Source organism: Acomys minous (genome assembly GCF_964271855.1).
Source record: "Acomys minous genome assembly, chromosome: 3".
NCBI classification, from domain to species: Eukaryota; Metazoa; Chordata; class Mammalia; order Rodentia; family Muridae; genus Acomys; species Acomys minous.
In genome coordinates, this window is record NC_140485.1 from 52,420,976 (window position 1) to 52,447,193 (window position 26,218).

The 26,218-nt window shown below is 49.4% G+C and overlaps 1 protein-coding gene across 5 annotated transcripts in view; it reads left to right on the top strand.

The window, feature by feature from the left end:
* Positions 1-7,173, top strand: part of ALKBH3 (alkB homolog 3, alpha-ketoglutarate dependent dioxygenase) — a 30,746-nt gene extending 23,573 nt beyond the window's left edge. For 3 of the 5 annotated variants that reach the window (XM_084777906.1, XM_084777908.1, XM_084777907.1), the window contains exons 9-10: positions 6,029-6,127; positions 6,719-7,173. In XM_084777906.1, the coding sequence (XP_084634032.1) occupies positions 6,029-6,127; positions 6,719-6,811 (192 nt within the window). In that variant the 3' untranslated portion in view covers positions 6,812-7,173. Of the gene's footprint in view, positions 1-6,028; positions 6,128-6,718 lie in introns of those variants that run through there. The other 2 variants (XR_014778400.1, XM_084777909.1) reach the window with 1 other exon arrangement.
* The last annotated feature ends 19,045 nt before the right edge of the window (positions 7,174-26,218 follow it).

Below are 26,218 nucleotides of genomic sequence, written 5' to 3' on the forward strand. Positions count from 1 at the left end.
CCATTTGCATGCCAGGGGATCATAGGATCCCCTGAAACTTGAGTTACAGTTGGGAGCCACCATGTGGGTGTGGGGAATGCAACCCAGGTTCTCTACAAGAGTATCAAATGCTCTTAACCCCGAAGCCATCCATCCCCCTAGCCCCAGGAATTGTTTTCTGCATGTTAGGTTTGAGATGCCTGGAACTTACACATGTAAATTCAAATACAAGCCACTGGCCGTGAAAGCCTTGGCTTCAGTTGTCAGAGGCACCATTCAGATTGTGAGAACACCACCAGGTAAAACACTGTTAACAAACAGCAATCATAGAGTTGCTTGTTTTCTGGGCTGCATTCTTAAAGCTTTACCCTTTATCTGTCCTGAATCTTGAGTTAATGTTGTTACTGTCCTCATTGTACAGATAGGGTAGCAAGAGACACAGCACCAGGTCATTGCATAAGATGGCTTAGAAACCATTTGCTGAACTTAAAGTAATAACTTATTAATGAATACTATGTAAAGCCGTGTGGCGTTTGCATTCCTATCCAGGACAAGAGAACAGGGGGAAAGGAGCATAGACCCAGCCTTGAGTCTGTTCCTGTCATTTGGCTTGATAGCTCAGAAAACGTCATCGCTGCCGCTGAAACAATGGGCAGGATTGTCCAGTGTGTACAGTATCTATACCTGGCCTGCACAGGGTCCCACTTTTCTTTGTATGGTTGCTCTGTTCTCCTGAATTATCTCTTTGCCTGGTAGGCATGCTCACCACTTCCTGTTCAACTCAAGCACTGTCTGGATTTCCAGGGCTGTGGTAGCCAGTGAGTCTCCCTTGATGCCTCCAGCACAGAGTCTAGCAAGTGCCATTGCACCCAGTGCTTCCTGTGGACTTGAGAAATGAGAAGCAGGTAGCAGGCGCTTGCTTTGTTTCCTTTGCCCTTTCTGCTCATTGATAGTTTGTTTTTCTTAGGATCTTAGTAACAAGATGGGAGTTTTCTTAAATAGCTCTTGTGAGTCTTGGAGAGATGCAGGAGACCAAACACTGCTGTTAACCCAGCACACACTGGGAAGCTTATTTAATTGAACAGACTTTTCTGTTGTAGAGGAGACTAAGACTGATATCTGGCGACAGCGTAGTAGCACGTGCAGTGGTGGAGGGAGGCAAGGAAGAACAGCAGTGACAGGCCGGCTGGGGTGGCTGGTGCACGAGCTGAAGGAGCAGCCGCACTGCTGGGAGGACCTTGAGCTTGGTGTGGCCTTAGCTGCCCACACTTAAAACTGAATATTTCCTATAAAACTCCACTTAGCTTTTCCCCCAGAAAAGCCAGAAGATGATACAACACTTGGGAGCAGCAAGAGGGCCTGCTTCTCAACAACACTCATCCCTATATGCAGACCCTTGGCTCTTCAAGACGCCCACTACCCACTGTGGAACTCCTGGCCACATCTCCCTTTTATGCTCCTTGCTGGTGGCTGGTTCCCTTCAGTAAGGTGAACATGCCATGTCATGAAGAGAATGTACGGCAGGACTTGAGGAGTGGAGCTCACCTCACGGTGGAAACAGTATGAGGAAGGGAATGTGGATGTGAGCACTCATGGGTCTGTGCAGGAAAAGTGAATAGCATCTCCCTGTGGGTTTTCAGGGAGAGTTAGGGATGGCTGTGCGTGATGTTTGTAGTGCCCAGCATGCCCGCCTCCACCATGGTACCAGCACAGTAAGCATGTCCACACAGCTAGCAGGAAGCATTCCATTAAATACTTGGATATTGCTATGAGAGAAACATTGGGTCTAGGGCAGCGGTTCTCAACCTATGGCTCTCAACCCCTTGGGAGTCAAACAACCCTTTCACAAGGATCACATAACAGATATCCTACATATAAGATATTTACATTGCAATTCATAACAGTAGCAAATTACAGTTATGAAGTAGCAATGAAAATAATTTTCTGGTTGGGAGTCAGCACAACATGAGGAACTGTAGTAGGAAGGTGGAGAACACTGGTCTAGGGGTTAGCTCAGTGTAGAGTGCTTACCTGCCATGCGTGAAACCTAGCCCCTCTTTCCCCACCCCCAAAGTATGGAAAACAAACCAGAACTCCCCAAACCAAAAAAAAGTTGTGTAGATTAAAGAGTTAAATCTGAAAAATGCCAACTCTTTTGTTTTTAACTAAAGGAAATGCAGTTGTATATTTAACTTTCCTCAGGATGGGAAACGCCATTCTAAGCATAAAACTCATGAAAGAGGTCAAATAAAGGTTAGCACAGTCAAGTCCAGAAATTCTTCATTCAACATCAAATAACAGTTAAAGGGCAAACAGAAAACAAGAACAGCAGAACAGCAACTGCACGACTTATGTCAAGGGGAATGGCTTGTTAGCTTAATGAGTTAGGGAAGTGCTAACTCCCACAGCACAGTGGACAGAGACCACAGCAGAAGCCATATTTTCCTCATGGAATTACAAAGTGCTGGAAGCTTTGCAAGGAAGCAGTTTGGCACTGTAAATCAAGCACCTTAAAGGTCAGACCCTTGCCCAGAATTCCAGCTTTAATACTCTATCCAAGATACTTATGTTTAGTGATGCTTCACCTCAAGTCAACTTGCTGTAACCTTTCTTATTCCTTTAAAAACGACTGCAGCAACACATCAGTAACATTGGTGTGTTAAAACCTCAGTCTCACAATGTGCTCTTCACTGCTATACCCCAGCACTGTGTCAGGTACAATGCCTGACACCCCAGTAGTCAGACATACCTGTGAGCTTAAAGAAAAAAGAATTTTCTCATGCAAAGGAACATTACATGACAATATTTTTGAACTATTATATATTTAAAGACAGCCATTAAAAGTGAGAATGATCATATAGATGGAATGCTGCCTGTGGACTCTGGAAGAGAGGAGCAGAGGGGCTTTCTGTGTATCACTGGCACTTTCTCCAGTCATTTAGCATCTGTCCTAGTTACAGAGTCTTCCCCTGATTTCAAGAGCACAAAAGCTGATGCTGAGAAGTTAGACCTGCACCCCTTACATGAGTTATGACATATTCTAGAATGAAAATGTGAAGGTTGAAGTAATAATGGATGAGACTTCTAATGCCATTATAGGACAGGAAAGGGATTACCTGAAAAATCCTTTTACTGAGAAGGAAATTGCCTAGTTTCCCATCTGTGATGCAATAATGACATAGCAGTAAACAGCTAGGATTTTCTCCTAAATACTGTCTTCCTGAGGACACGGAATGCAGTAGCATCTTGGTGGGATGAGGGCAGGAGTGTGCAAAGCCCCAGTATTCTTTAGGAAAGAGTACCTGAGTACCCGGATGACTGCGGCACTTGGGAGTGAGGGCACTCTTTAGCACTGGTAGGAAAGATGTGCCCTTTGTGATTTTCCTCCTTTTTATAAGGTTTCAATGTGTAGAAAACTCCAGAACATCTATAGTCACCACTTGCTCCTCCATTGTGTGTGTGTGTGTGTGTGTGTGTGTGTGTGTGTGTGGTGTTTCCTTGCTTGGGTACAGCAGAGGGTCATAGAGGTGTGCTTTAGTAATGTAGCCATTGGTAGCCATGAATGGGCTTCTCTGACAATGTGGCCCCTGCTCCCCACTTCACCAGCCTTTGTACACAGCATGAGTTCCCTTGGCATTAATCTGCTTCCTAGGTGGAGGTTAGCATGTCACTGCCTGCAGTTGCTGCTCTGTCTAAAGAGATGGGTCCATTAGTGAGCTTTGCCATGGTGGAAGCTCTGTTGCCTTCTTTACTGTCCATCTCCTGCAATTAGGAACGTGTTTTCTAAGTCACTGTTGTTAGGAGGAACAAATACAAGCAGGGAAGAAACACTAGCACGTCTCACACCACAGGCTAAGGTGAGCAATACTGTCTGTCCCACTCCATACAGACCACCTGAGTGCTCACCCCTGACGATCTGCCTTTTGGTGTGGCTAGTGGCTATGCTGAATATTGTGTTCAAAATACACCTGAAATTTTCTCTCAGTTGAAAAATTCAGATCTTAAGAATTATCAGGTGAGCCGGGCGTGGTGGTGCATGCCTTTAATCCCAGCACTTGGGAGGCAGAGGCAGGCGGATCGCTGTGAGTTCTGGTCTACAAAGCAAGTCTAGGACAGCCAAGGCTACACAGAGAAACCCTGTCTCGAAAAACCAGGGAGGGCAGGGGTGGGGGGACCGACTTATCAGGTGGGGAGTGCACGTGTTAAGCTTCCTTCCCATCGACACTGATGCTAGCCTTTTGCATGTGGAATTCTCCTTGGCCTCTCAGGTGCATTCCTGCTTTGTGGTTCCAGATGGAATTACAGTGTTCACCTCTCCACCCAGTGCTTTCAGCACCTCTTCCTCCCCACACTGTTGTGGGTGTTCTAGAAGATCTCAGAATTGCTGTTGTGTGGTTGTGAAGTCTTTCTGAGTGTCATTCAACTGTTTCATCCTACAGTCTGTACAATTTACAGAGTCATGCCATGTTGCCCTTCCTGATTCTATAGCATGTAGGAGAGATCCTTCTGCCTCCAGCCAAGTTTTAACTTGAGCTGACCTGTCTTTCAGCCTGTGTTAAGCCTTGATAGCCCTCTGATGTCATGGAGAATGGACCTCTTTGATGTCTTTTCTTTAGCAAAGCATTCATCTCCACCCTCTGGCATACTTTTTCCAAGCACCGACTTTTGCTTTCAGAAGTGGAGGTGATTGTGGAGGCAGGTGTGAGCCTCCATGGGCAGGGTCACTTCCCAGTGTGCTCTGGGAGGCTGAGCTGAAATCAGTGTTTTGGTACTTACATTTCTGGAAGAGAAAAGGTGGCAGACATAAAACAAAATCAGCCAACCAATCAAAAGTTGTTTCAAACATTGCTTATGTCTTCTGTCTGTAAAAATTCTGGCTGTCCTTGAAAAAGTCACTGCCAAGGGTTGGGCCCTGGAATGTAGACTGTTTATACAAGTTCAGTATTGTTTTGATTTTAGATTTTCCTGGGGGAAATCATTGTAAACAGTTAAGTTCTCAGAAAGACCCCTGCAATAAATATAAACAGATTTGCACTATAGTAAATCCTGCAGTAACTCAAATGTAACCATTGCATGGGAAGGGAGGCGGATTAACCAGATAGGCCCATTGTCTCTGCCCACAGCGGAAGTGGAGAAATCAGGAAACTCAGGCCTATCTCAGTCTCACCCAAGGAGTTCTTCATGGCTGAGCTAGGAAGCCAAGAAGCTGTTCCCTGCAGCCAGCACCTCTGAGGAGGAGCAAATGGCCCATTGACTTCATTGCAGGCATGCTGTGGTGCCAGTGTCAGGCTCTGAGCAGAGCTGTCCAGTGTGCCCCTAGTGTCCAAAGCACAAACATCAGACAACCAGGTCTCACTGACAGCAAGAATCTAGTCTTCTCTGAGAAACCCGCATGACTGCTAGGATTCCTGTTTAGAAAGAGACAGAGATCCATCTCTCAAACACTTAGAGTAGCCAAGGGAAGGCTGGGGTTAGCTCTAAAGCACTGGGCTGCACCCCTTTCACAGGTCCCCTAAGGCCATCAGGAAGCACAGATTCTCACATTAGGATTCATGACAGTAGCAAAACTACAGTTATGAAGTAGCAGTGACAATAATGTTATGGTTGGGGTCACCAAAACACGAGGGACTGTACGGTTGCAGCATTAGGAAGGTTGAGAACCACTGGTGTAAAGGAATTACCAACTGGTGAATTAGCATATCATTGCCAGGGGAAGCCTACCTTGGTCAATGGTTGTTTTCCTCCCTCCTAGGTGAGGGCAGGCTTCTCTGGGGGACAGTAACCATAGCTAACTCTTACACAGTTCTTCTGTTGCTGGTCCCCAAGTCATTTATACACATCGTTGGAGACACAGGTCAGCTTGGGTAGTAGGTACTGTCTTTATCCCCACATCACAAATAAGTCTATTAAGGATTAGAGGGATAGAATACCTGGCTGAAGGCCAATGAGCTGCCAAGGGACAGAGCACTATGCAAGCTCCCACAGTCTGGTTCTCTTGCCTCTTGACCATACAATCAAAAACTTCAGTGGGATGGCTGCTGTCTTCTAGGAAGAGAACGGAGACTACACATATGTGGAAAGAGTGAAGATACCATTGGATCATGGGACCTTGCTGATCATGGAAGGAGCCACACAGGCTGACTGGCAGGTGAGGACTTGCAAGAACCACCAGTCACTCTCTGGAGGCAGCTTCTCCTTGGCTGAGGACTAGTCATCTCATCTCAAAGTGCACATAATGAGGGAAGCAAGTACTTAGACCAGTCATGTCCAAAGAGTTGGTCAAACAGACCTCTCAGCAGAGGTTTCTGGCTGAAATTCTTGTAGTGTTGGAGGTGTCCACGTCTGTGCTGCCATTGCAGCCACAAGCCACTGTACTTGCTAAAAAATGACGGGCGCTAATTTACCTGTAAATAACCTCAAGGGCTGCCATCTTGGACCTCATAACGCCACAACTATTCTAGGTCAGTGTGGGCAAGATAACGTTAAATACCTACATTTAGAGTAGAAGCAACAGTAAGAAAAGGCAGACATGCCTTGCTGCCAGGGCACTGGCACAGCCTGCTGGGATCAGCTGGAATTTGTTTCAGAGGAAAACACCTTTTCCCAGACTGTAGAACACCTAGACATTTAGTCAGGGATAAAATGGGACTATTTCCATATCTTCATACATCAGTTGTAAATCATGTTGAACTAAACGCATGTATATTTATGCCAGACAACTGTTTATGTTTCCATTTAGCACCGAGTGCCCAAGGAATACCACTCCAGAGAACCAAGAGTGAACCTAACCTTCCGGACCATTTATCCAGACACTGGAGGAGGCCCCTGGTGACTGGACATGTCTACATGCCACATGCTAGGTGAGGGCTGTGCACCAGCAGCCCCTCCCCCTCTCCTGGAAGCACTTCAGAAGCTGCTCCATGCACTCTCGTGATTGTTTGGAACTTGTGGTGTTTGCTTCTCAGATCCTGCTCTTCCTGAATGAAAAGCACCAGCGCTTCACGTTACCAACGTGTCTACTGTGGGAACGGTTACTTTGAGATGATTCTCTAGATCAAGGGTTATCATTAGGCAAATTTAAAACTGCTATGGCTGTGCTCACAAATGATTTGGTCCATAAGCTCTTTTCCTCCTCCCTCCCCCACTTAATTTGAAGAAATAAAAATGGCCTTGTGCCTCTGGGGAAGATCTGAACATGTTTGTGCCTTATGACGTTAGCAAAATGGAGATATAAATATGTGTCAGTGACTCTGGAGCCTTCCACCGAGCTCTCCAGCTGCTGAAACCCAAACAGAGGTGGCTGCTCTGGGCTTTGTTGAAGTCTTCCTTGACTCCTTAACATCTTGGCTTATGTGTTACTGTAATGGAAAGCTGAGTGTTCAGGGACAGTGTTTATTTAGCTGAGCCTCCCAGCTGTCAGTCTTCCTGGGGCACACTTAGACAAGCTACAGGCCTCGGAACAAAGAGAAGGCAGCATGCTTCTGTCCACACCCCAGGCAGTCCTACCTAGACCCCTAGTAAGGAAAGAATGCTGTCTTCTGGAAGCAAGGAATAACTGAGAATGTCAGAACCAGGCTGAAATGTTCGTTAAGAGCAGCAAATGGCCTGTTAGTAACAGCTGTTCCAGCAGATTAGTTTCCCCTAGAGAATTCTTTGAGTCATTTAAACCCACGCCAGATAGAATCCGAGCTGCCCTGAAGGGAATAGCCTGGCTGACCTCATGGCTCTTGTACTTTAGATTTCAGAAGCCTGTGACTAAGGCTCTTCTGACTCAGTGTTCCTTTTACTGGGTGCCTGAGTTCAGGGGTTAGCCTGTGATGTCATCAAGGTTTCCAAAACAGAATGGGGTAGCTGCCCTTTGTTGCATCATAAAAACACATGACTCCTTGACCTTGACTCAGGAGCAGTATACCAGATTACCTCAAACCCAGAGGAAGATGAGTGTAGTGGATGAAACTGGGACACAGGGGTTAGAGTTTCTCCTCATCCTAAGAGGAAAATTTACTCTCTTGGTTTTGTCCTGTTTCCATTCCACACTGTAAGATGGATGATCCCCATGACGTGAAAAGGTACCAGCGGCTGGACAAGCTTACTCAGGGATCAAATGGAAGCAGCCTGGCCAGACTTTGTGCTCTCACAAGCTCTGTGGTTCCCTGTATCAGAGTCTGGTTTCTAAAACCTGTAGCGTTCCTCTTCTAAGAAACTGTAAGTGCTGTGTCCAACTTGAGCATCATATAAGCCTTCCTAGGAAGAAGGTGTGAATCACCCTGAACATAAGCCCTCTGTTTAATTCCCAGTTGTGCTCCAGCTAAAGCCAAGAAAAGCTGGCAAGGGTGGTACGGCCAGCTCGGATTAAGAGCTGGATGACATGCTGGAAATGCCTCCTCCCTCCTTCCCTTATAGGAAGCCTGGCAGGTGACTCCGGGTCTTTCAGTACCTTGTCCACTGTCAGGGCGCTCCTCTTGCTGCTTTAGACGGTCCATCTCTGCACTCAGCACACCCCTGTCTGCCAGACCATGGAGAGGCTGGGCCTCCACCTGGGTCACATGGGCAAAGGGCAGTCATATCTTCTCTTTCTTGCCCTCACTCCCATGTGCGACCGGTGCCAGATACTTCCACCACTAGGACCCCACACCCTCTGACGTGTCAAGCAGGTTCTTGCCATAAATTAAAACTAGACAGGTGTAAATAGGCAGGGTGACATTCGGTTCCCACACCAGCCTGCTGCACACTACTCAGGAAGTGAAACGAAGCTGTTTGCTGATAAAGTGCACACAATACAAAGTGCAAAACAGCGGGTATGCAGCTGAGCATGAGACGCAGGTTTTGTTTCAGTCGTGCTCTGTGAGCTTCGGTTGCCTGCGGGCCCTGTGCTGTGAGCTTCAATTCACCTCATCTTCCCCACACTGAGGCCACTGTGGAGCTGAGAAGCGGTTTAGCAGGACTTGCGGTGGCAGAGACACATTTCAAAGGCGAATCCCAAAACCTCTATGCCCTTTCTCATCCATGCTGAAATGTGCAATCCGCTGAGCAGAGCTGGCCGTAGCCATCTGCAGGCCACTGGTGTGTCCCCCGGTTTCTTGTGCATCGGGGCAGGTGCCTTCATCTTATTTCTCCTTAGCCAACATGAGCATCTTGTCAGAAGCTGTGTGGCCCACTGAACTAGCACTGGGAAACTCATTTTGGTGGGGGCCCCACTGAACAAGCACTGGGGGCTTGGAGGGAGAATTCAGTTTACGGTGAATTTAGAAACAGTCTTGGGCAACCTCCTTAGCAAGTGGTTGTTGCTAGCCACATTCAAGCAGATGTGCCTCAAAACTTTTGACAGGTGGATCAATTTTTCCCTATGATTTCTTCTGTCATTTCTGACTACATGTGGGAATGTACTGGTGACATCCTGGTGATGTCCAAACTAAGTATGAGGCATCTTAACAGCATCACCCCTCTGCTCAGCAGAGCTGGGCTTTACCCTAGAAATGCAACTAGCCCCCAGACACATGAGGGTCCAGGTTCACTGGCTCAGCTGATGATCTCTAACACAGGAGAGTCACAGCTCCTACGTGAATGCCCTCTGGACTCCTTTCTGCCACCTCCGTTGCCTCAACTCTGCTCTGGTGCATGGCAGGTCTGTGTGGGTCCCATTAGTAAAGAGCTGGGGCTGCTGAGCTGTGTCACAGCAACCCTGGAAGCTCTGCAGTGAGGTGAGCAGAATGCTCCCCTTTGAGAGTTTCAGAGGAAGGCCTGACAGGATGGGCTCCTGTTCCACTCAGAATATTTCTTCCTTGAGTTCTGGCAGCTTTTTCTTGGCTGCAGAGTATCTAAGACCCACTTTGCCTTTTCTGGTCATAAACACTTGGAGTGTTGAATCTGTAGTCTTGATTACTTTCTTTTTTAACGGTCCCTTTGAAAAACTGGTTGTTTCCATAGTGATGCATTCTGTTTGTTTAAATCCTATACATGATTCCACCCACAAGCTCCCACCAAGGGACTAGTTCACAACTGCCCTTTCCCCTGGCTTACACACACACACACACACACACACACACACACACACACACACACACACACACACACACACGGGACTGGGTGCTGGCAGATTTGAGCTGCTGGAGTACATGCTCAGATAAAAACCCCTGGATCTGATAGGCAAATGGCTTTGATGTTTATCAGGGTGGAACGCTAATGGCGCTTCCCCCAGCTGGGTTAGTAGTCACATGCCTGGGCTGTTTAAAAAAAAAAAGAAGCCTTTCCCAGCCTGTGATCAGAACCTGGTGTTGCGCTAGGCTGTTTGTGTATAGTTGGGGGGCTGTGTAGTTTCAGAGAACCCAGCCAGGAAGCAGGTAAGGCGACACTGTAGTCAGCACAGCATAAACCAGACTTCATTCAGGCCCCTTTGAACTGGCAGGAGAGAGAGAGAGAGAGAGAGAGAGAGAGAGAGAGAGAGAGAGAGAGAGAGAGAGAGAGAGAGAGAGAGAGAGAGAGAGAGAGAGAGGGGAAGGAGAGAGAGAAAGAACATCAAAAGGATGACTTTTGTGCTGTCACTACCCCTCAGGGGAATGATGATGTCACTCAGCATAGGGACAGTCCCTTTCTCACGTGGCCTCCAGGAGTATGTATGTGTCACTGTTCAAGCAGGGCCTTGGTCCCCATTCCGATCTATTGATCTAGCTCTGTAGACAAACGCCATAGTCTGAAAAGGGATGGGAGCCCAGGGAATGAATATGCTGGATACATCCTTCGGACCTGAGTAAAAGCAATTCCATGAGTTCATTTGTTGTAAATGCTCTGGGGAGTGTAGCTTGTAGGATTTAGGGGATCCCGCCTCCCCTATCAGAACGAACGTGCTGGCAGAGCTGGGTGACAGCGGGAGCTGCTTGGGCCATTTGTCCTTGCCTTAGGCATGCTGCGGAGACTGGCACAGGCAGGAGGAAGCAGGAGGAAGCGGTGGGCTGCGCGAGCGCTGGAGGGCCGCGTGACCGGGACTGCAATTAGCCTCCCACCGCAGGAAGGCTGTGGGCGTGCGGTGACGAGCGCGCCGCCTGCCAGGGTCCCCTACCGGAGCACGCAATACCTAGCCCTTCCCAAAGGCTACAGCAGCAGGGAGGCGCCCCGCCTTTCCCAGGCCAAATGGGACGCCAGCCTCATCACCAGCTAGCGCCACTGTGCTAAAAGAAAAGCCCCTGCCGGAAATTCTGAAGCGGGAGGCTGTATCCTCCCTGTAATGATTGAAACTAAGAAAATAAGATAAGATGCCAGGCAACAGATATTATAGAGAGAGAAGTTTATTAAATGAGCATGGGGAGAGAAGGAAAGGAGGGTGTCCGAGGCGGGGGGGGGAGGGAGGGGGGAGAAACAGAGACAGAGGAAGAGAGAAAGAAGCAGAGGGAAAGGGAGTAAGGGGGTAAGAGAGAGAGCCTGAGAGGGCCTGTCCTTTTATACAGCCCTGGGCAGGGCCACGCCCCCATGGCAGGTAGGCAATGACATCACAGGTAGGCAGCCTGAAGCAGAATTCCAACACTCCTTCCCTGCCTGAGGAGCCTGGATGGTTTGTGAAGAGTAGACTAGGGTTCTGCAAACAGGACCCAGGGACATTGCCACCACAGGGCCACCCAGGCAGGACGGGAGAAGAGCCTAGAATTACAGAAACCAGGGGCTCCCTGAGCAGCCTCCGGAGCGTGCCTCTTGGCCTGCAGTTTGTTTTTCCAGAACCTCAGCCTTGAGCTTCTTCCCGTCAGGGAAAAGGGGAGACTACAACGCCACAGAGGCTGCTGGGAGGTGAGCAAAAGACGAAGCGATGAATCCTTGCATATGCCTTCCCTTCATGGTCCCCATCTTGTGGGTATAGGTTAGAGGCTACAGTCCCCACTGAACAGGCTAGAAGACTGATGCATGAAGTGCACTGTGTCCAGTGTCACCCAGGGAATGAGGCAGCACTGGATGCGGCAGGGTTCAACCACCACTCTCAGTAACCTAGTAAATGAACATGCACAGCAGCAGCCCCATTGGGACATTGTGCCTATGGGGCAGCACCAGCCCTGCAAGGATTGGTGTGGATGGTCTGCACACTGCACCAACCATGGGGCTCCATTTCACCTACAGTGTAAGAGGCCTCCCTTTCAGCCTCAGTATTACCTGCAAGGGCAGAATTAGGGAGCAACTTGACACCTCCAGCCCCACTGCAGCCTTCACGCCTTGGAGCCTCAATCTCCTCAGCCATGAGATGGACACACAAGCAGTCTCCTCTCAGGGGGTCTTGAAAAAGTTGACATCTGGCATGTTATGTGCCTGACAGTAGCATGTTTAGTCACACGGTTCCTTCAAATACATTGACCCGTGTGTTGGGTAGGCAGTCCTTTTCTGATACGTGGCCCTCTGACCCTGCCCATCCCCCAGGTGTCCCCTGACCCTGCACATGCTGCTGTTGCAGTCATCAAGGTTGGGGGTGGGGAGGCTTTCCAGAGAATGGCCAGAATTAAAACTGTGGGGCTAATCATATTAAAATCTAATTACACTTACACCACCACCACCCCCAGACATTCAAGCTGAAGAAAGCACTCAGGTGCCTGAGTGGCCTAGTGCCGATGCTCAGCTGGCCCTTGGCTGCCCTACCACATGCGCCCCAGGCAATTGGCCTACTATGCACCTGTGGCTGGAACCCAGGATCCCACTTCCTTTCCCCTTGAGGTCACTCTTTGACATCTGCCAGCCCCGCAAACGGGTCACCCACTGACTAACTACAGAACAAATGCACCCTCAGCCCTGCCCTGTTTTCTCTTGTTGGCTGACCTTTTCTACACCCTATACTGAATGACTTGGCCTACAAGATGAAATAAGACGGCCAGACTTAGAGCTCTGGTCACGATTGGGCTTTTATGTCCAGAGACTGTGTAGATGCCATAGTGGACAGATAAAAGGGAGGCACAATCTCTTTCACGACAAATGGTAGCAATCTAAGGCAGCTTGTGTTTTCTTTTGCGAAGTTAGTTCCGCCCCCCCCCAATCCTTACCTCAAAAGGAGTGTGTGTGTTCTTTGTAAGAAATTAAAAAGATTAAAAAAGAAAATTACTTTGTAACTTCATTAGCTGGAGAAGGCAAGCCCACACTTTACAGTGGTTTTTTGTTTTGTTTTGTTTTTGTTTTTTTCTGCACCTCTGTGGACTTTACAGTGAATTTAGTCTTGTATCTTGGTGTGAGACATTAATTCTTGCCTCCAGCATTGCCGAGAGGTCACACAGTGTAGAGGGATGGCAGTGTGTAAGATATGTAATTCTCCTGCAGCAGCAATGTATAGGGTATGTAGATCCTGGGAGATATTGGTGCAGTCTTTACAACTGGTTGCCTCTGATTTGGAAACTGTGAGGACGGTCATTGGGAGGCAGGATGGTGGCACAGCTAACAGACCTCAGTTCAAACAGGACAACACAGGTAACAGTTCCACCAGGCACCTTATAAAGGACTTTACATGTGTTAATGCATCACTACCATAAATGAGATGCTAGTGTATATGTGTTCATGTGGGTCACACTTTACATGTGTTAACCCCTGACTTGCTCATCCTCACAGCAGGCAGAAGGTGCTATTGTGTGTATTTGTGTTCGTGTTGGTGCACATGCATACACATGCATATGAAGGCCAGAGGTCAACATCTGGTTCCATTCTTCATGAGTCCTTGTTTGTTTGTTTGTTTGTTTAAAAAACAAGGTCTCTCATTGGTTGGCCTGAAGCTAGGCTAGGCTGGGTGGCCTTTGCCTAATGAATACCTATGCTGCTTTCTTCCCAGCACTGAGGTTCTTTACCAACCGAGCCATCTTTACCAACCGAGCCATCGCCCAGAATCCCAGGTGCTTTTTTTTTTTTAATCACCAATTTACAACAGGAAAAACCTAGCACAGCCCTTATGCTTAGTATCATGGTTGTGTGCAGTGTCCCCACAACCAAACCTTTGACCATAGCTGCAATCACTTCCTTAGAATAAAATTTGAAAAGTAGGCTTGCCACGTAGACATGGAAGGCTGTGACTATTTCTAAGGCTCAGAATACGTAATGCAAGTAGTTTCCAGAATGGCTGGCCCACATGCTTGTCCTTCTACTGCAGGATTTGAGCCTGTCTGAGGAAAGTAAGCTCCAGTTGTATGCCAGACCCCACACACAGTATTCTCCCACATTTCCCTCTTGAAAGAGAAGCAGCCTTGCCCCTGGCCCTGGCCTTGGGGAATTGGCACATCATAGCTGGTGTTGGGATGGTCACTGTCATATTTTGTGTCATTTGTGGAGAAAACAAGACCCACTGTTGAAGAACCACAGAAGTAGGGTAAACGTGAGGCCATGGGCTCTGAGGAGCGCTGCAGCAGTGGGCAGAACAGGCAGCATGATGAGGAGCGGTGGTCAGGGAGGTCTTTCTGGTGGAGGAGGCGTTTGGAGAACAGGGAGGCAGACTCTGCTAAGTCTGCAGGGAAGACCCCTAGGCAGACGGTGTTTAGAAGACCCATGTGTGTCAAGCTGGGTGAAGTGAGAGATCAAGATGGGCAGGGATCAGGTAGAGTGCTTACTTGGGCAGGGGCTCAGTGATGGGGAGCCTCTGAAGACTTGGGAGTACTTTATGAGGGCACCCCTATCAGTATGGTGCGATTTGACTCAGTCCCCACATGCTGTTTTGAATGTTTGTTTCCTTGCTGGTGGCACTGTCTTGGGAGGCTGTGACACATCTAGAAGGTGGGTTAATCTGCTAAAGTTGTACCTGCCCTGTTTTCCTGGCTTTGTGCTTCCTGGCCATACTGTCCAGCCACCATGAGCTCCACCATGCCTTCCTCATAGTGATGGACTTAAGTCCCTTTGAAATCAGGACTCCAAATAAATCTTTCTTCTCCTGAGTTGTCAGGTATTTGATGGCAGGCTAGACAAAGTCATCAATGCAAAGATGCAGTAGGGCGGGAAATAAGACAACTTGCAGGAAGATCTGTGGAGATTGGCAGGCAGAACTGGGTCTCTGTGTGGCCCCTGGGGATGGATGGAGAGGTGCCAGGCATCCTTTCTATGGAGCAAGAGAAAAGGCAGACATGGGACTCCCACTGTGAGAGAAGAACATCAGGGTTGTTCCTTAAAGTATCTGGGTGGGACCTCAGAGTCTGCACATGGCCAGTCAGACTTCATCTTCCCTCATTGAGGCCACGCTGCAAGCAAGCCCTGTCTGCCAGCCACAAGAACGATCACCAACTGCCCCACCAAGTCCTTGGATGGGAGGTGCCATAAGGCCTGCTTCTAAGAAGGTGGATGACAGCTCTTTCTAGGCAACCATCCCTCAGAGGACTTCTGGGAGCTGGGTGGTTCATACTCTCTGTGGTAGCAAGTACAGAGATGAAGAGTCCCTATAAAGTCAGGCCCAGAGAGGGGTGTGTGGTGCTTTTCAAACCTCCTCCTCTCTTAGAGATGAGTGGTCCTTCGTTACAGTGTAACATTGTATGCCTGGGAGGAAAGGCTGCCAGCAGCCAGCAGGCTGAGCATCCCTGTGGTGAAGCAGTCAGTACCCAACAGCCAAAGATCTAGTCTCAGCTTCTCCCCCTTAAGATTTCATGGCTTCTCTACCTGTGAACCAGGCTTGTTGCAAGAACTGAGAGAAACTATGTCTGTCGAGCGAGCGCGCCAGCAGCTCTTCTATGGACCTGTGAGTGAGGTGGAGGAAAGGATTCCCCGCCTCCATACCTAGGGGCAGGGTGGGTGGAGCTTGTGGGAAGGGCTGTCTTGTGGGACAGCTGCTATACAGGAAAGCTTAGGCCAGGCCCCGGGAGCAAGGACCCAGTCTGTTGAAAAGAGATTGGGGTGACCACAGCAGGGGGAAGGTACATCATGGACATCGGTAGATGGAATGTAGAGAGAGGATTAAACCCCATGTTCTCACAGGAGGAGAAAACGCGGGGGCAGAGGCTGGGAAGGAACAGTCCTGATAGGAAGACGCTAGAGAACATTCTGTCCCAGCAGGCAGAATTCTCTCCCACCTTGTCCTTAACTCCAGCATAAGACTGGATTCTTCCCCATTCAGGCCGAGACCAACACAGTACCATAGTTAATAGGTATGTAGAAACAGATAGTTCTACAGAACAGACTGTGAGATCAGGCCGTGACCCAACTGCAGGAGCTGGCTGCCTGATCTGTCTTCCTGGCTCTGGCTCTTGGGCAGAGCTTTTTCTTATCTCAGGCCTCAGTTTCTCCAGATGGAGTAGCTGCAGGTACACTGTCCCAAGAACCTACTCTCCCACCTTAACTCACTGTCTGCTGTCCCCAGCACTCCTCAGCTGTTTACCAGGTGGCTGCTGGCCAGTGTTGAGTCTGAGTCAATCCTGTTTTCTTTCCTGTTTACCATAGGAAACCAGGAGCAGGCATGGATCTCGTCTGTACAAGCCTTCTCCCCGACTCTTAAGACTCTATAGACTTAAAGCCCGTGAACATGCATTCTTGCTATGAGGAAATCACTGTCAGGTGATTGACAGTTGAGATTCTAGAACCTTTCCTAAGCCCAGTGAGCTCCCTTTTTACCTCACCTTCCACAGACTCATTCCTGGGCAGGCTGAGCTATGTGGATAAAACCTTTGGAACTTACAGACCTGGGGTTCAAAGCCCAGCCCCACCTCTGCCTAGCTATGTGGCCTCTGGGGAGTTTCCTCCATCTCTCTTTCAACAAAAACTTGGGAGTAATTTTCTTCACCTGGGAGGGTAGATTTCCAGGGACACGACAGGCACACGCTGCTCTGCACTGGCACCAGGGCCTGAGATCAACACTCAGGAAAACCGCATTCTGCATCCCTCTGAAGGCCTGGCTAGAGCAATGGCAGCTGTTCTTGCTTGAAGAATGAGAGAGGACCATGCCTTCTGCTTCAGGAGAGGCCATCTCCAGCTGGGCGTTCTGAGAGCAGCCCCATCCCCCAACACATCTTGAAAATTCAGAGACCTGGCCCCAATAAACTCTTCTGGTGCCCACAGTCTGGGCAGAACACATACAGGCCTGAAGGGGAGGGCCTCTTGGGCCCCCAAGGTGTGCCAGCAGCAGAGTACAAGGCTGGCCAAGCATCTCATCGCAGGGTCAGCCTGGCACGTCACACAGCTGGGCATCTTTTCAACCCCAATTTGTGGGCTCCATTTAGATGTGCACCCTTGATAAGGGCCCAGTTTCACCACAGCGTGCTCTTATAAATCACCTAGTTTGATTTCAGCAAATGCCGCCGACAAGGATAAAACAGGCTAGCGGCTTCGCAATCTCAAGAACCTTCTAGCAAGCACTAGAATCAGGACATGCAGGGAGGTGTCCTTGAGCTGCTGGTGTTTATCCCCATGCTGTGACCCAGTACCAAGGCCATGCGATTCACAGGTGTCTACGAGGCCTTCCATGCTTCCTTCTTCATGTTGGAGACAGCAGTGCGCCAAGGACACCTCTGTCACCAAGAGACTACTGGTCCGGGCCTGCCCTCTCCAGACCTTGGAAGGTGCTTCCTTCCTGGGCTCCTGGATTAAGAGCTCTACTCACCCTATATCCCCTTTTGACAGCTGCAGGCCTGGGGCTGGGGAGCCCAGGTAACTTGGCAAGGCCTCACAGTGGGCACAGTGGAAGCCCTTTTCAAGGCTGTTGTGGACAACAGGCACTTGATTCTGCCTGGGAGAGCCTCTGACAGTGGGCCTTTGTGGTCCTGGCTCCAGCTGCCCTCTGCTTAAGCTTGCCACAAGCCAAGGGACTTTCAAAACAAGGCCCGCCTTCTTCCCTTAGCCCCACCCCACCCCCCACCTCCTCTCCTTTCAGATGGATCTCCGTATTTCCCAGCTTGTGGCTGGAGTGATCCTTCTGCCTCAGCCTCCTGAGTAGAGAGAGACTTGTATTTTCTTTCATCTGGAGACATAAAAATGCCACTAGGGCTTGTGTTATGGAATGCAGATTTTGGGCTGATGGCCCAACAGTGGAAGAAAAATGCCCTAGCAGGCTGGGACATGTGCCAGGGCTTGAGTTTCCTAGTCTGTATGATGCGGTGGGACTGCATGGATCTGATCCAGGGAGCCCATGCTCCCAGAAAGCAGCTTTGGGGTAAAGCCCAGGGCTGGGCTTTATCCTCACTCTGCCCTGCCTATTGTGTGCTGTGTGGCCTTGGTCTACTCCCCTCTCCCCTCTGGCCTTCTCTGGCTTCTTTTCAGAAGATAGCAAAGATATCCTTGCCTTGCTGGGGTGGCAGATGAGAAACCATGTTGCAAAGTTCAGGAATGTGTAGCAGTTCATCCCTCACACCGTGATTCTCAGGCCTGTGGGAAGGACCGGAGTCCCGGACCTGGGCTGGGGAGTTGTGCTAAGGGACATGAACTCCCATTTCTTCCTCAAGCATTGCTGGGCCACTGGCTGGACAGGATTTTCAGGAGGGTCTCCTGGGCTCCACTTCCAGGATTCCCGAGAATGTCCAACCCTCAAGCCCAGTCTGAGGTTCCTTGGGGACTGCAGTCTTTCAGCCACTGGTGTCCCATTGTCCAAGGGACAGGGTAGCCCAGATTGGAGAGAGAGCTCATCACTACCTGAGGAGGACCATCTGCTGGAGACCGAGGGTCTGACTTGAGGCCTCCCAGGCTCCTCCCTGCCTCTCTGCCCTCTCCCTTCGCCTGTTCCCTGCTCGGTGCACACTGACACCCCTCTTGGAGCTCGCTGAGGATTGTCATGGCAACCCTCCAGCCAAACTATCGAAGCACTTTTTATGCTCCCAATTGTTCCAGACAAGTGCTAATTCTGAGTGAAGAGAAACAGTTGGTCGGATGCTGAAGTCAGGGGCCTTGTGCCAAGGGCCTGCTGCAGGGTGAACACCAGTGAGAGAGAAAAGGGTGTGACCAGCACAGAGCCAGCTATCCAAAACAGCCCATCTGTTGCTTGTCTGCTTCCATTCCATCCTCTTATGTTCCACTCGCACTTACATAGAAACACAAACACATGCATGTACACAAATACAAGCACATATGCACATATACATACACACCTACAGATACACACACACACACACACACACACACACACACACACACAAGTGGCTGGGTTAGAAACACCCAAAGTACAAACTGACCCAGACACCCCGTATGAAATAACCACCTCTCATGGAGTACCTAGATCTCTGAGACCCACTCTGGGGATCCATCAGAGTACATCAGGTGGGGTGAGCTATAGCAGCTGAACAAAGCTATGGACCATAGTAGGTCTGTGCCGTTGTACTCCAGAAGCCACTAGGAGGGACCTGACACTCTTACCCAAACTCAGAGAAACCAGAGGAGGGATCCAGGAGTTGTCACCCTGTCCCTCTTCCTACTGTGATGTGTCCTCCAGGGCCTGGCTTTGGCTTCCCGCGTTACCCTCACAGCCGTGCTAAGGGAAGAAGCACCCTGGGGCAGCCTGCTAGGGCCTCCTTGGAAGCAGAGCCATGGACATAGATGGAGAATCGATGACAGCTTTTTAAAAGCTTGGCTCTGCCCCAAAGCTAAAGTGTGGGTGGGGACAGTGGAGGAGGTGGTGGCAGAAACCTTTCCCTATGTGCTGCCATCTCCTTACTCCATCTGCTCTCTGTGGACTGGGCCTTCTCCCACAGCCATAGCCTGGCCGGCTGGCCACTCTTTCCTGAGAGGAAACACCTGCTTCTTGCAAGTGAGTCTCCTTATCCCCACATCCTCCTGCAAAGCTTATAGACCTGGAAGGGTCCGGAGAATCCAGGAGTGGCCCCTCACCTTATAGATGGGACACTGCTGTTCAGAGACGTGTCCTGAGAAGTAGGACAGATTCAAGGCCACAGGACTGAACAGATTCAGCAGTCCAGGCTTCTAACTTCTGGTCTGGTTCTGGTTCTTCCAGAAGAGAGATTGCAGGATAGGGTGGGCTGGGGCAAAGAGTGAGCATGCGCCTGAGTCAGGCCGACTTGGCTCCGAGTTCCAGCTTCAGGACTTGAGTGGCCCTGGCAAAATACCAAGCTCCTCCAGTCCCGTCTGTAAAGCAGGACCCCTCAGAGGGGTCCAGAGGGTGGTTTAGTGAGGTGACATACTGGATACAGCTGGTCACAGGGTCTGCGCATGGCAAATGCTGAGCACATTGCTGTGACCCTCTGTATACCCTAGGCTGCAGCCCTGACAAGATAACCATCCAGCATCCTCTTTAGTGGTCACCCCCTTCCCAGACATCCAGGCAAGGCCGTGTATAAAATTGGACAGTGGCCCCTGCCCGAGCTTCCAGCCTCCAGAACTCAGCCCAGAGTGCAGCAGGAATCCACCTGGAGGGCAGCAGAAATCCAGGGTCCAGTATGCAACCCTCCACTCTCAGATTTGCCCATTCTTCCTTGTTCATGACAGAACAGAAGGCTTTGCCAGGTATGGTGGTACATGCCTATAATCCTAGTGCTCTCACACTCACGCACACATACAAATACACAGCACTAAAGCACAATTTTTGAAAATTAAAAAAAAAAACTTGAACAGAAGGCACTGACCATTTTATCTGTGGACAATGGCTATAGATGGAGATATAGTACATAATGGGTTAATGTCCGCAGAAGCCTCCTGGGCCTTCCTTTGTGCATGGGCAGTAGCACCCAACATGCAGTCTAACACCCAGGCTTCTGCCTAGAAACCTGACTTCAACTCACTGTGGCTTAATTTGACTTCTTTCAAGCTGTGGGTCAAGTAAGGAGATAGAGACACTGAGCCCCTAGATGTCCTGAGCATGGGGTTTTCCCAGATCCTGAGATATCTTCCACTAAGTGTGAGGGTGTGGGAGGGGGGTGGGACTGGGAAAGCTCAGGCATGAGATCATAAGGGCAAAGGGGGCTTTGACTTCATCTAACGCATGTCTGGCTATTTGAGGAGCTGACCACACTTAGACCAGACCTTCACACAGGCTTTTCAGGTGTGAACCCAAAAATCAGTGTGACAAGCCCATGGCAGAGCCAGGCCTAGAATATAGCCATGTGACCTCCAAACCTGACAGTAACCCTTGGCTGCCTCTTGTGGTTGGGGTAGAGGTGCAAAAAGGCCACCTCTGGTGGGGCTGCTTCTTGAGTCATCCTGAGGTGGAGGTGCTTGTGTACTCCAGGCAGCTCAGATGGATGGTTACTTTGTTGTCTTTTTGTTTGCTTAGGGTGGTAGTGCAGTGAAACCCTGTAACTCAAGCACACTAGAGAAAAACTGCCACAGAGCCACAAGAGGCAAAGCCTCTCTCTCTCTCTCTCTCTCTCTCTCTCTCTCTCTCTCTCTCTCTCTCTCTCTCTCTTTTTAAGGGCAAATTCCATCTCTCCATCTTCTCTGTTATTCCTAGAGGCTCATTTGAGCAGTCCCCAGGCAAGGAGGATGACCTCGTGGCTAATTTGGTCTGCTTACTATGAAGCACAAACCTTTCTTCCTGTTCTCGCTGCCCTGTGCCAGGGTCAGGAAATCCCCATCTGAGAGTGGAGAGAGACAGTCCAGGGTAGCTGCCATTGCCTGGGAATTTGGAGCCAAGAGAGCTTTCTGTTAGGAAGGAAGGCTTGGCAGAGACAGCATGGCCTACAGGGAGCCACAGGAAATGGTGAGCATGGTGGTTGTCCATTCCGAAAGGACCTATGGGCCTTTCTGTGTGCCAGCCCCATCCTGGGTGCTGGAGAAAAGCAGTGACCAGTTCTGAAAGTCCAGTGAAAAAGGCAATGCAGACAACAAATATGAAGCACTCTAAAATGAAACTGGGCACATTGCAAAGTAAAGGGGTATAAATGATTTTATTTCCTCAGATGAGGGGGATGAGGTGAAAGCTGTACCCAAGTTGTGCAAATACACAACTTGGGCTGAAGCCAGAGCATTTCTACCTAATTATCCCTAGGCTTAGGCCTGGAAGTTTCTGGCATCGATATACTCTAATCTTCTGCAAGCTCAGACCTTGAAGGCTTTAGCTTACAGCCTCCATCTGCTAACCTAGGCCTAAAATGTTTTCAGCCTCTGGGTCTTACTGATGAATAAGCTCATCCTTTCTAGTTCTTTCTGAACTCTGGCTGGCTGGTTCAACTCAGCTGTTCTGGCTCAAAACTCCTCTCCAGGCTGATTGATTCAAAATGGCATCTCTCAGCCTCTGACTAAATTGCTCTGCTTGGAAAAACTGCCTCTGAATTCCATGAACTGAACTGCATGAACTGTATAAACAGAGCTGAATTTAACTGCACAAACTCAGCTGCACTCAACTGAACTGCACCAAACAGAACCAAACTGTACTGTACTCCCAAACTCTACTATACTGTACTGTCTCCATGAACTCCCTCCCGCCTCTCTCCGCTGCTCTTATGTAGCTTTTCTTTCCTTCCTGTTCTCATGAGAGTTGGGCATATCCTATCTCTGACTCATTCTGCCAAATCTTGTCATTTTGTCTGCCCCTCAGTCAGATGTCATTGTTTGGGATTAAAGGGCTGTGCTAAAGGCATGTTTGTATTCCAAGTAGATCACACAGGTCTTTGGATGTGATCTCTTGTCAGAATAGCCATGTTGCTAGATTAAACTTAGGGTGTCTGACCTTGAAGAAAGTGAGTAGGAAGGGCTTCATGATGTAGAAGTGGCCATTGGAGCTGTGGGTAGACCAACAAGTGGCTTATCCAAGGCCATACAGTGGGTTCTGGTAGAGCCAGACAAGGATGGGCCTGTGGACTCCTTTCCTGTGAGAACCCTTCTCTCGGTCTCTCTCATTGGCCTCTAGCTCCTTCACTAGCCTAGGCTGGTTACCAAGGAGCCATCCCCAATGTTTTGTTTTACTTTTTCAGACAATATCTCTTAATGACCTAGGGCTGACTGGCCAGTGAGCCCCAAGGGATCTGCCTCTCTTCACTCCCCTAGACCTGAGATTGCAAGCGCATGTTACCATGCTGCATGTTACCATGTTACATGTTGCCCTTCTCACATGAGTTCTGTGGACCAATTCAGGGCTTCATGCTTGCGCAGCAAGCCATCTATTGACTGACCTATGTCCCCAGCCCTCCTCCTAGTATAGGTAGGCCTGTTCCAGTGCCTCCATTGTTGATGGCACTGATGAACCCCTGACCTCCACTCCAACCCCATAGGCCTCCTCTAAGCTCTATCCCTGCCTGGCATCTCCACTTGGATAGCCCACGACATGCAGTTGCTTCCTTGTAGCTTCGAAGAAGGTTCAAGCCGGTAGGCAAGTCAGCTCCACTCAGCTTTTGAGGGACCCAGATTAATGGTGATATTTCTGTCTTGAACATAAAGTTCCCATGATCTCTTTGTTGTTGTTCCCACCGGAGGGAAAGAAAAGTCACAGAAGGCATTTCCTCTCGGGCAGATGAGGTAGAAGTGACATGTGGTTGCTGTATACATCCCACAGATGGCAGTTCAGCTTAGTGACCCCCTGCTCTGGGGGACATTGAGGAATATGACCTAGCTGTGTTAGTAGCTAGAGGCCTCTGCCCACACTGACCCTCAGAAACCTCTGGAGGAAGCTGTGTGGGGATGACCCTGTTACCCTCTGTCGCCCTGACCTCTGGCCAAGCTGGCAGTTGGTTGTCTGTCCACCCTCCATGCAGAACCATCCACCTTGGGCTCCTACAGATCAGCCTTACAACTCTGCTGGTGATAACCAACTCCTCCAGAACCTTAGTAGGCTTCAGGCTTATCTGGTTCTAGACAGTTCCATGGGGTCATTAGCCATGCCCAGAATGGCTCTCCTAACAGTTACCGTGTCTCTGGTCAGCCCATCACTTTTCACTATTTTACAATGAGAGTCACCCAGGGACATCTGAATTGATAGGCTTGGGTGACACCTTTAATACAATACTTGGCCCCAGCAGTGATTTTGAGGCCTTAATCTTTGGCATAGCAGGCAGACTCTAAGAGGCTCTGGGCTTCTGACCCACCTGCCCTTTGGATGTCTTAAGTGGCTTTTCCAACCCCAAGGACATCAGTTTTCTGGACTCTATTTTTGACTGCCTCTTCTTGCAAGCCAGCCAATCTCTTTCTTGTAATATCTTGCTAAAAGTAGCACCAAGCAGCCAACACATACAAATGGCTGCTTTTTTTTTTTTTTTTTTTTTTTTTTTTTTTTTTTTTTTGGCTCTTCCCAGCCATTTTTCTAGAATTACATAGGATCAGTAGTCATGTGGTCTGACTTCCAAACAGCCACACACGATAAGCATTTCACTCCCTTGTAACCAAGGTCCCCAGCTTTCTACTCCTTAGTAGCTGTCTAAGCCAGCACTATGGGTTTGAGGAGAGTCATTAGGGCCAGCTGTCCCTTCCTGGTACCCATTGACATTTGAGGATTGCTAAACTGCTGTCAAAGGCAATGCAAAAAGCAGTGGCCTCAAATTTTAGGATTATGCAAATTTGCTTTGTTCTTTCACCTGGTATAATTCTGTCAGGAGCCTTTCAGGTCTCACCCAGGCAGAAAGCAAGCTCTGATGGACAACCAGCAGATTCTACCCTGATAGGGAACAGTACCCTTGAATGTTTGCTGGAGCCAAATGCAAAGAAGTTAGCCTTGGCCCCTGTGACCGACCCTGCACCTCATCTCAAGACAAATCACAAATCAAACCATTTCCCTGCATCTCTGTGAGCCAAGGCCCAATGCAAGGCTTTAGTGGCCCAAGTTTGAAGTCATTTCACAACTACCTAAGTAGGTTGCCTGCTCCTTGCCAGCCTTCTCGCCTTCTCAGAATTTTAAGGAGGTTGTTTTGAAAAACACCAATGGGAGGAAACCACTTCAATACCTTATGGTGCCTTCATGGTGAAATTCTATTTCTATGGCATTACCTCAAAGCCTTAAGAAACCATTCCTATGTCTCGCCTTCTTCCCCTACTCAATCAGAGGTTGCCCTGTGGTCACTACTCTCACCAGTCTTGCTGCCTTAGCGACCTGTACCAGGGGCCCTGATATCCAAACACTGTCTTCCTGCCTTGATGCCCATGTTCATTCCTTCAACATCCCCCACCAGTTGTTTAATTTTCCATTTCAGTGTGGCGGGTAAGAGTGAGCACCTGGGAGCCACGATGCCTGGATCTCAGTTCTGCTGCTGACTGGCTGTGGGCAAGCTGCTTAGCTCTCCTGTGCCTTTGCTTCCTCAAGAGTGCACAGCAGTGATAGTGGCTCTGGCCACCCAGGGTTGCTGAGAAGATAGCAGGGACACACTTGCATTGAACAAGTCGATGTATATCCAGACTTGCCCCAGTGCCTTTGGGGTGCTTAGCAGTGCTCCCACTATCTATCGGGTGCCAGCTCAGTGCCACCCACTCTGAGAAGTCTCTCCTGGTAACTGGCTCTGCACACCTCCCTCTGCATTTCTGTCAAGGTACCTGTTCTTGTTGATGTTTTTATGGCCCCTCCCACTAGAATGCAACTTTTACGAGAGAGGCTACTGACTTCGGGCTTCTTTGTCTCTCCTCCAGTCTTGGCAAGCTCTTATGTAGCCTAGGCTGGTTTGGAATTCTCTGTACAGCAGGGCTGGCTTTGAACTCCTGATCTTCCGGGCCTCCATCTCCCAAGGGCTGGCATTATAGGTGTATACCATCACTCTGTATTCAAGGACTCCTTTACTGTTGCTCCCATTTACTCCTGAGCTCCCACACGCATTCTTAATAGGCCTCTGGTGAGTGGGTATAGAGGGAGGCCACACCCCACTGATGCCCTCCATTGCCAGAGGCCATCCCCATCCTGGTCAAGGCAGCACTCACCCAGTTACCTTCCGGGGGCCCTGAAGCCAGCAGGGGCTGCCCTGTGAATCTTCTCTCCAAGGTCACTCACTGGTGGGATTTGGCTTGGGAACGCTACCCTTATCGTTGTGCTTTGGAGTCCACCCCATCCATCGGGTTCTAGTGGACTAGTTAATTATCCCTTCTGAGGCTCCCTTTTCTCAAGTGAAATTGAAGGAATACTAATTATCCCACCCGGCTGCTAGGAAGATGAACAAGATAATGTATGTACAGAGAGCGCGCTAGCTGGCTCAGATAAAGTGCTCCAGATGGGAGCTATTATTATTGTTGTTAGTGTCCTCCTATCCAAGTGCCACTCTGCGGTTCATGAATGGGGGTGCCTGAGGGACTCAGGGTGGGGAGAGTGAGGAGATAAGCACGAAGGGGAGGGTAGAAATGGAATGGAGTAAAGGTATTCGTGTGTGCGTGCGTGCATGTGTGTGTGTGTGTGTGTGTGTGTGTGTGTGTGTGTGTGTGTGTGTGTGTGTGTGTAGGGTGCCTGGAGAGGGGGTGGGAGGGCTTCAGAAGCTCTCCC